The sequence below is a fragment of the Pelobates fuscus genome, chromosome 5, assembly GCF_036172605.1.
Source record: "Pelobates fuscus isolate aPelFus1 chromosome 5, aPelFus1.pri, whole genome shotgun sequence".
Classification (NCBI taxonomy): domain Eukaryota; kingdom Metazoa; phylum Chordata; class Amphibia; order Anura; family Pelobatidae; genus Pelobates; species Pelobates fuscus.
The window spans coordinates 26,894,664-26,905,030 of NC_086321.1; the positions used below are offsets into that span (position 1 = coordinate 26,894,664).

General features: G+C 38.2%; 1 protein-coding gene across 1 annotated transcript in view; it reads left to right on the forward strand.

The window, feature by feature from the left end:
• RIOK2 (RIO kinase 2) overlaps positions 1 to 9,131 on the forward strand; it is a 40,921-nt gene extending 31,790 nt beyond the window's left edge. Inside the window, exons 8-10 of the mRNA XM_063453684.1 lie at positions 3,386 to 3,883; positions 5,509 to 5,605; positions 8,766 to 9,131. Of these exons, the coding sequence (XP_063309754.1) occupies positions 3,386 to 3,883; positions 5,509 to 5,605; positions 8,766 to 8,927 (757 nt within the window). The 3' untranslated portion in view covers positions 8,928 to 9,131. The remainder of the gene's footprint in view (positions 1 to 3,385; positions 3,884 to 5,508; positions 5,606 to 8,765) is intronic.
• Positions 9,132 to 10,367: the final 1,236 nt, after the last annotated feature.

Sequence of the window (10,367 nt, forward strand, 5' to 3'; positions counted from 1 at the left end):
CAGTGCACTGGCTGTAAGGAGTTTATTTCATGAAAATCCTTACATCAGGCAGTATCATTCTTAATAATGGTATTGATTAATGGCCTTGCTTGCTGCTCACACTGAGCGTGTTTATGGAAAGTGTAACGGCACCCCCAGGCATAAAAAGGGGTTAAAAGCAGTTTAGTAGATCTTCCCTTCCAGAGACACAGGCACAGCTACTGTAGACACCAATACACCGAACCAGAGAAGCATATGAATGCTCTCAAACATCCGAATGCTGTAAATAGCCGAATAGGAAAAATCATACGAATAGGTTTACACTCCTAGCAGTCAAACTGGAACAGCATACAATAAATCCCCCCCCAAGAACGAGACAAGGCTCCGTTTTGAGGGTCAAGCAGGAACAGACAGAGCTGTGGGTTTATTGTTCTTATATACACATTAGTACCACCCACGTGGTTTTGAAAAACAACCAATAAACACGTACAATACACTCCCACACAAAATCCTCCCCTCTGCCTGTGATACAATTACCTTACACAATGGGTAATGTAATTATCACAGGCAGAGAAATAGTTTTTCCACATTATTCATAACTTTAAAAGTCGGCATCACATTCATATAAACATTACATTACATTTTCAGAATCAGCATACTCCAAATACGAACATAGGTCAAAATCATCCACATTGGTCCATTGGTTCAAAAGATAGATCAAAGTCCTTTGTGACCAAAGGAAGCATGGCTTTTCTGCCCAAAACCAGTTCCACAGAGTCTTCTATCCTGGAGATTATTGGGAAGTAATCCAATTATCTCCAAGGACAGAGGCAAAACTCCATTAAGCACATGGCAGTAAAAAGACCGTAAAATACAATAAAATACACAAGGTTACATTTATTACATAAAATACAGACATGCAACATATCCCCAGATAGCTTAGGTTTGAGCGCACATTATTACTGAATGGCTCTCAGACCACACACATACAGTTCAATTGCCATGGAGCCAAAGTCTTTTATTACACGAATAGGCTCCATGGCATAGCTATCTGGGTTAAATGAGTTCATTCAGTAAATCCGAGAATCTACCGAATGCCAGAGCAGAAATACATGAATAGACCTTTCTGCATAGGAAAATAAAGTATTTAAATGCTGGTCCATAGTCAAAAGGCAGCAGACAGGCAACCAGGCTCCTCCAATGCACAGTGGCGAGATTGGTCTCGTCACATAAAGTAATAAGAGAACCCGCATTGGCTATTTTTGGAGATGCAGATTGTGCACTCCTTACACTGGCCTATATGTGTCAGGAGTAGGTATCTTCCCATTTGATATCAAAGCAGAAGGTAGGGGATAGAGCTGCCGCAATTTTATTTATTTCATGCAAATTGTGCCAAAGCTAGTAAATTGATGGAGAATTGAAACAGGAAGGCGGTTATGGTGCTTGAAGTGTCCCTAAACTGGGTTATTTTAACCCCTTAAGGACACATGACATGTGTGACATGACATGATTCCCTTTTATTCCAGAAGTTTGGTCCTTAAGGGGTTAAAGAAACACTCTTAACACCTAAATCACTTAAAGGAACACTATAGTCACCTAAACAACTTTAGCTTAATGAAGCAGTTTTTGTGTGTAGATCATGCTTCTCAGGTTTCACTGCTCAATTCACTGCCATTTAGAAGTTAAATCACTTTGTTTCTGTTTGTGCAGCCCTTGTCACACCTCCCCTGGCTATGATTGACAGGGCCTGCATGAAAAAAAACAGTTTTCACTTTCAAACAGATGTAATTTACCTTCAACAATTGTATCTCTTTCTCTGTAAATCAAACTTTGGAGGCTCTTGCCGGGTCTAGCAAGCTATTAACATAGCAGGGGATAAGAAAATCTAAATTAAACAGAACTTGCAATAAAAGAAGGATAAACATTAGATGACTCTTTACAGGAAGTGTTTAGGAAGGCTGTGTAAGTCACATGCAGGGAGGTGTGACTAGGTTTCATAAACAAAGTGAAGTAACTCCTAAATGGCAGAGAATTGAGCAGTGAGACTGAAGGGACATGGTTTATCTATATACACAAACTGCTTCATTAAGCTAAAGTTGTTTTGGTGACTATAGGGTCCCTTTAAGAATACTGCAGTGTGTTTTATGGAAATAGTGTGTTCTCTCTAAGTTGTTTGTTTTTATTTATTTTAAGAAAGTGCACATTTCAATAGAAATCAGCATTTTTCTACATGAACCTTCTTACACCCCCTAATGCCCCACCGTCCCTGTTACTTCTTGGTTTGTTTAGCTCTATGGAGCTAAACACAAGAGGCAGGGAATTGCCCACAACAACTCCTTGCAAATTATTGTAACATTTGTTTCTTATGGTGTCTCATTAAGATAATTTAGGAGGTTGTTATGGAGGGCAGGAGTGTTGGGGCTCCTTTTTATCAGATGTTAAACCGTTTGGCAGTATGTATTGTTTCTCTGTTGGTGCCTGTTGTTAAAAGATCGAGAGCATCGGCTGATGCAAAGATGTCTTAGTGAGCTATAATGCAGGTCATTGAGAAGTCTGTGATTGGACAACCACAGAGAGTGTGGTTTGGGAAAATAGTGAGGGATTATAAAGGCTGCAAATTTTAGATCTGCAGCTATTGCAGGCCAAGATTTCATATATTCCAAAACAAATTACATGTTTGCTGAACTGTTGTTTTTTTCATTGCAATTTGACAGTTCTTTTTCTTTTAATGTAGATCAATGCTTTAATAAAATATCATTCTGTCTACATTCTATCGATCTTTAAGAAAAGATGGAGATCTGTTAAATATCACACAGACTCTGGTCTTGACTGTAATATAAGGACTGGCTTTCTTTGCTTTCAGAGTCATCCCTCTTTCAGGCCTATTGTTGGTTTTATTACTCGTAAGTCAGACTGACATGCAGGGCTTAATACACTCGCATCTGGAAGAGAATAGAACAAGTGATTTAGAAGCTTTGAGATTTCATATTCTGAAGGGAATGGCTGATTTCTCGGTCGTGGAGTTTAATGAAAAGTTATTAGAGGAGAAGCTGAGGTTTTAGCTGTGGAAGTGCATGCTTTATGACTTTATTGTTCTGTAAAGAACTGCTATGCTTCTAGTGGCAGTTTATTTGCTAACCAGCGAGCTGACAAAACTAACTTTCCAAATTTAGACAAAAAAAAGGAAGTGGAGAAAGTGGATTTTTTTGTTGCCTACATTTTACAGCTGAGCTGTCAACTTACATCTTATAGCTTAGTAAATAAACTCGGAAAATAGACTGTACGCCATATATTTCACCACTCGACAAATGCACTGTTTAAACCTTGTCGTTTTTGTTGTTTTTTGGGTTTGTCCAAGTTGCTAGGTATTCAAATTAATTTTTTATTTATTTATTTTTTTCCCAAGGAAGGAATGTTCTCTTGATGTGGAAATTGCAGTCAGTGGCTTCACAAAAGAAATGCAAGAAGATGGAGATTTACTGTACCCAGCAGGGCCAAATGAAGAGGGCGACGAGACTGAAAGTGGAGCCATGCTGCCCACAGAAGAACCTGATAGAACATCTGAACTTGACATGGACAAGAACAGTTTAGGGACCTCAGGCTCCAGATCACCTGTAAAAACCTGTGAGAAGACTACAGAGGAGCATGATGGGAAATCGCAAAGCCTAGACTTGGCAGAATTCTCAGAAGCAATTGCAGAACTAGAAGGACGGCCTGTTGGAAGTAATAATAAAGTTGTTGATTCTGGAACTGATGGTGCTGTGGACAGCACAGTGACCAATAAACTAAGCCATGATGATAATGACGACAGTAATGATGAATTCCTTGACTCCTCCGATTATCCTGATGAATGCCCAGATCTAGTGGACCTATCTGACTTAAACAAAGAGTACAGACCATTCAGGTAAAGCATCCATATGGTTAATTTACTCATTTACCATTAAGGCAGCAGCTTAGCCTGTCTAAACGGTTTGACCCAAAGGTAAATTCCTATCTCTTGCCTTGAGGTTGGCAGAGAATGGTGAGTTGTAGTTCTATAATATCGGCCGATCTACCTTTTTGCTGCCTCTCTCTATTTACTCCGGGTTACTCACTTTTATTAAGCATCCGGAATTAAATGTGAGTTTAAATTGTTTGGAGTGGAGTGAGAGTGCCCAAAATATCCAAATTGAAAGCCTAGTTAATTTGGAGATTAGTGATCTTTTAAATAAAAAATATAGTGTCAGGAAAACAAACTCATTTTCCTGACACTCTATAATCCTTAGGGTCCCTCCACCCTCAGGGCCCCCCTCCCGCTGGGCTGAAGGGGTTAAAACCCCTTCAGCCACTTACCTTTAAACAGTGCTGGGCTCCCCCTCTGACGTCAGCTCCTGAGGTGAGCCGAATGCGCATGTGCGGCCAGAGCCACGCGCACATTAAAAACGCTCATAGAAAAAAACATTTCTCTATGCTTTCCTATGGACGTTCTGCGTGCTCAATGCGATTTTCGCACAGATCGTCTAGATGGATGATCTCTGAAGAGTGTTTGCCGGGAGAAGACTGGCCGGCTCTGGATGGAAGCTGAGTTTAACTGCTGTTTTTAATTTAACAAAGAGGCACCCGATAATCTAAATCAACAAATAAGCACACAAACATTATAAATGTATTACCATAAATTACACAAATTCCCTTTACAAAGAATACGACTTGGCTAGCCAATCTATACATTTAAAGTCTTTTCTCACAGCAATCTGTTGCTTTCCTGGTGTCACTCACACCTTTCTTGATAGACAGATTGACTTGACACATTTTGATATCCCGTGCCCTTGTGGGATCTTTTGGTAGTACCCTCTCTGCTTTTTGTTACCAAGCCACAAAGCTCACACTCCTACTCCTTGAGGTTTAGGATTTATACATTCATTTTTGCTTACCTCCTCATTGTCCTCAACAAGCTTTTCACCTGCCTCTGGTGAGAGCTCTCTCTTTGTGTGCTCATCGAGAACAGCCTGAGTTTAGCTTACTTTTGGATCTATGCCCCATATTATGTTTCTCTTGCTTTCCCCTCTCTTTCTCAAACCCACACATTACATTCTATGCCAGACCACACACACTGAGTTCTCATCTTTTCCTAAGAGAACACTTACCGGATCCTTGTCCCATCATAAACCATGTTAACAATGAATTATTGCCAGACAGATTCATAGCTTGCCTTGTAAGAAACCTGTACATTATTGCGGTTTGATTAATCCTGTGACACAATAAGTTATGCAGACATCATCTTATCTTGTATATTGAACGTACACGTCTGTTTAGCCTAATTATACAGCAAATTATATGTTGAAAATATATAGTTCTAATAGATAATTCTGTAAGCTTTTAAAATTCCTTATTTTTTATTTTTTTTGTGTTACCTTCAGTTTCTTAGCAGTTGTTCAAATTTGGCATAAAGAGTAAAAAAATAATAATAATAATAATAATAATTTTTCTTGTGTGAATTTATATTGAAATGATTTACATTTATTTGTTTAATTGTGTTATTTTATATTTTAGGGATGAGGACAGCTTGTGTCACATTAATAAACACAGGACTAGAACCACAAGCATGAATTCCATGGGTACCGTTGGAAGCTGTTCCACCATTCCACCGGTAAGTGCGGGCGGTGTTTCTCCAGTAAGTGCGGGCGGTGCTCCTCCAGGCAGTTTTCCTCCAGTATGTACAGGCACTCACCTCGAGCCCCTATCCTATAGAATTTTCTCTAGAATTACAAAATCATTTTTTAGAACAGTTTGATAGTCTTGAATAGGTAAATGGTTATATATGCTGTGTTTTCTTGCATCATATAGTTAGATATATCGGTCTATATACTTGGTGCAACTATCTGGGAAAAGGTAGATAACTGTACCATAGCAAATTCATTCTTCCTTTTCCTTGATCCTGCTCTGTGTTTACACTTGCTGTTCTTGCAATATAAATGCATTCAAAGCTTTTTGACCAGGGCTCAATAAATGCCCTACTACACCATAACATGATGAATAGAGATTCGCTCTTGGTGCAGATGTTTGTTTGTGTATTCAAAACATTAGTGCACTGAGATGTATATGGTCCATATACGGCTGCCTGTTATACAGATAATTAATATGGGAGTCAAACAGGACAAATGCAGGACCAGCATCTGTTAAATTCCACTTGTTCTGAGCCCAGGCATTACAGCGGCAGTATTCTAAGCATGTGTTTCTGCATGGTCCTGTCAACTGTGAATTTACTTTTGATGTGAGATCTTTGTAAACCAGTTTATTAATGACTGTGACATTGGTCCTTTTAAAGAGTTAAAATTCTGCTAAATATCTGGTGCATTTCTGCCATGCATGGGTTAAACACCAGGTTAAATGGCAGATTGCTTTGTCCTTCTAAACCTTGTTTGGCCTTTCTGATAATTACTGGATTAGCACATCCTCATCTCCAATATTACTTTTTGTTCTTAATTTCAAGGGAAAAAAGCTCAAAAAATAGAAAGGGAGGAGGGAAGCACGCCACTTTTAATTCACACATAACAAAAAAATATTAAACAAATGTTGAGTAACCGCCTACAAGGCTGAAAAGAGTCCTTAAACTGAATATACTGGTAAGACAGAAAACTATTATGTCTTAATGTATAGATTTATGGTTTCCAGTGAGAACGCTCCTACACGGCTTTTTATTCCTGAAATCAAATTTTCGTTGAGTGATTCCAGCAGTTGTCCATGAGCAGTAATTCATGTTAATAGCCAAACTTAAGTTTTACGGTTCCCTCCAGGCTCTGAGAAGCAGGACGGCTTATTTTTCATGCTGTGTGTATAGTCTTCTCTATTCTAGATATGTATTGCCAGAATCCAAAAGCAGTCTGAACAGTCAGCCAATGTATTAGCATCGGTGGAGTTTTAGCCATTTCTATTTACAAATCGTTTCTTTGGAAGACGCGATTAAACAATAATTTTTTTATTTTTTTTTAATAATCTAGCATTAAATCATTGCCACATTTGCAGAAATGTGCATGTTGGGTAGATTCAATAAACTGTGAGCCAAAGGTGCCAAATGCCATGGTATGTTTACACAAAGTCGAAATACAACCTAATAGAATTTAACGATGGATAACATAATCTAAAAGTGCAACATAACAATACACAGAAACCTTCAGGCTTAAACAAGTACATTTTAGTGAGAATGTAGCCTTTCTCTATCCAGTTCCTTTTACAAGGTACCAAGGTATCCAATAATAAAAAGATACATTCAGACTGACAGTCTGAGTGCATTCTTACATGTGTGTTATCCATCATGATATGCTATTTCAAAGTACTTTCATTTTCTGAGTTTTTTGGGCTAGTGTGGGGTTTTTTTTATGCTCCGTATTAAACCTGTAAAAATAATAGTATTTTTTTTTCAATTGGTATTCTGTTTGGATGGTTTTCACTATTTAATCAGATCCATTTTATATGGTTTCCATATAAACTCTCTTGCACTGGGATACTCTGCTCTGAATTATTTTGATCTGTTGCGTTCCAATGTCTTTAAAATAAAAGCAGGTGGTTCCCCTATTTTCCAACAGATTTTTACAAAGCAAAATATGTGCACCAGCTTATATGGAGTTGCAAATTTGAATGATTAGTTTTCTGTAAAATATAAAATAAAAATGGCCACAAGATGGAGCCAGGTAGTTGTAATAATTTTGACGAGAAATCATTGGCTCTTTTTCGATGGGGGTTCAGTGTTTATTTGTTTCTGTAACAGTGAGTGACTTGATAATGTGTCGCAGGATATTTAAATATTAAATAATATTTATGTGTCAAACCTCAAGTTGTTAAGTCTCAAATAAATGTGACTCCAAATGTATGTAGAAGCACATCTTAAAAGAGGTGTCCCTTTTTATAAGAAAACAAAAAAAATTTCATGTTGTGACAACATAACCCAAAAGGGCCTCTTGGTCATTTGATGTTACTTTGACAAGTCTGATTCCCCTGGCAGGTCACTCACCATACAATAAATCATACCGCACTTAATGGGATACTGTAGTCACCAGAACAACTACATCTTATTGCATTTGTTCTGGTGAGTAAAATCATTCCCTTGTTGCTGTAAACAGATAAAATGCAGTGCTTACAGTATAGCCTAGTGATAACTCCACTGGTCACTCCTCAGGTGGCTACTAGAGGTGATTCCTGGGGCAGTGCTGCACAGTGAGCAGCATTGCCATTCAGTATCTCCTCCCTCTGCATGCAGACACTGAACCTTTCCTCATAGAGATGCATTGATTAAATTCATCTCTATGAGGAGATGTTGATTGGCTAGGGCTGTGTTTGGCTTGTGCTGGCTCTGCCCCTGATCTATCTCCTTGACAGTCTTAGACAATCCTATGTGAAAACATTCTGATTGGCTCAAATCACCATGATGTCAGCCAGACAGGCAGATCAGGGGCAGAGCCAGCAGCTGCAGACTTGAATAAAATTAAGATTTTTCTATACTTAGCTAGGGCTAGAAGGGGCTGGGGGGCAAGATGGTGGTTTTAACACTATAGGCTCAAGAATACATGTTTGTGTTCCTAACCCTATAGTGGTCCTTTTAATGATACACAACAGTGCACTTCTAATTTCTATAGAGTGTAATGACTAAATAGTCAGTTATATGTAATATAATGTATAAATGTTGTTCGGGTGTAGCTATCAATTATTACAAATTTGTGTTGTAAAATGTGCTATCTGTAGTTCTAAATATATATATTTCTAAAGTGTATTTGCTGTAAATATGTGTTTTTTTTTTTCCCCCGTTCTTTAAGGAATTGGTGAAACAGAAGGTCAAACGTCAGCTAACGAAGGAACAGAAATCATCTATCAGGAGACGTCTGCAAAAGGGAGAAGCAAATGTTTGCACCAAGCAACGCAGAGAAAACCTGTTCAACATTAAATGTAGCGTGGATGCTGCGGGCTTCTGGGGATAGCGGCAGAAAGAAGCTTAATAACTTGTTCACATAACGCAGGGCTGCATTTTCTCCTGCTTATTACAAGTCAAAGCAAGATGCCATCAGAGTGCAGAGAGACTACACGATGTAGTGAAGATTTATAGACCCTATACTGTCAACGCTTTATAAGAATTACGTGAAATTATATTTAGATTTCAGTAATAAACGTTTTATAAAATTTCACAGCTATCCTTCTCTTCAGTGAGGCTGACTTTGTGCATAACTGATTTTATATTGACTTAATGTTGACCAAGATGGTATTTATATAAATTGGGCATCTATACGTTTTCTAACTTCTCGTTTGCTGCCCGTTCCATTTACCTTGGAAGAATATTTTGGCTGCATTGGGTGTTATGGTGGTAAGGAAGGGTAGGAACCTAATGACATGTGATTTGTTTTGTCTGCAGTCAAGAGGGAACACAAAATGCTCCAGTTCCTTTTTTCGATGCTCACCAGCCTGGAAGACTACCAGAAACTCCACAAAAGGATATGCAGTGTCTGAAATGATAAATCTGGCTACATTTTTAGATTACTTTAGCTCCTTAACAACCAAAATCATGAATCCCAGGCATGACGTAGCCGAATTGCTGAGAATGACAACCTCTCTGAATTCTAAATACTAAATAAAACTTCAGAGAACATGACATTCCTACAGTGGGGGACGAGTAAAAGGTACTTCGCATTATATGGAATTCTGGGTTTTAAAATAAAAGGGCTATAAAAACACCCGCCACTGCTCCTTGGTCAGTTCAGCTGTATGGGCCTAAAAACCTTGAGTGGCCCTTTAGTTCACAAATTCCTGTACAAACACTCGGTAAGCAACAAAGTAACGGCACAAGAAAAATCATTACAAATTCAAGGCAAAAATGTGTGATTGGGAAAGATTCTCCACCACTGCTACTGTCAAAGTGCGCTGATTTAGCCTGAATGGGGTTTAGTAGATAAAATTAAACCTCATTTCAACCAGTGTTCATTTTGTCGACTAACTATTTTAGTCGACTAAAAATAGACTAAACTTAAAACGATTCAGAAGACAAAAATACGACTAAAACAAAAATGGCTTTTTAGTCAAAAGACTATGACTAAAACTAAATTGAAATTTGCCACTTGCACAGAGGGAGATGGACACCTAGATGGGCTGGGAGGATACAAAGGGGCAAAAGAGACAGAGGCTTCAACTAAAGTACTTTTTAGTGGAGATTCTACAGGAGACTAAAATATGACTACAACTAAAATGGCTTTTTAGTCAAAAGACTATGACTAAATTGAAATTTGCCACCAAAATTTACACACCCATTGCTGTTATATTTGTTAATAGAATTTACTGGAGAAAGTGTTCTAATAAATGTGTTTTTAATAAATTAGAGGATTATCCACCATACCTCACTGATGAGGCCTAAAAAGTCTGAAAACAGAACA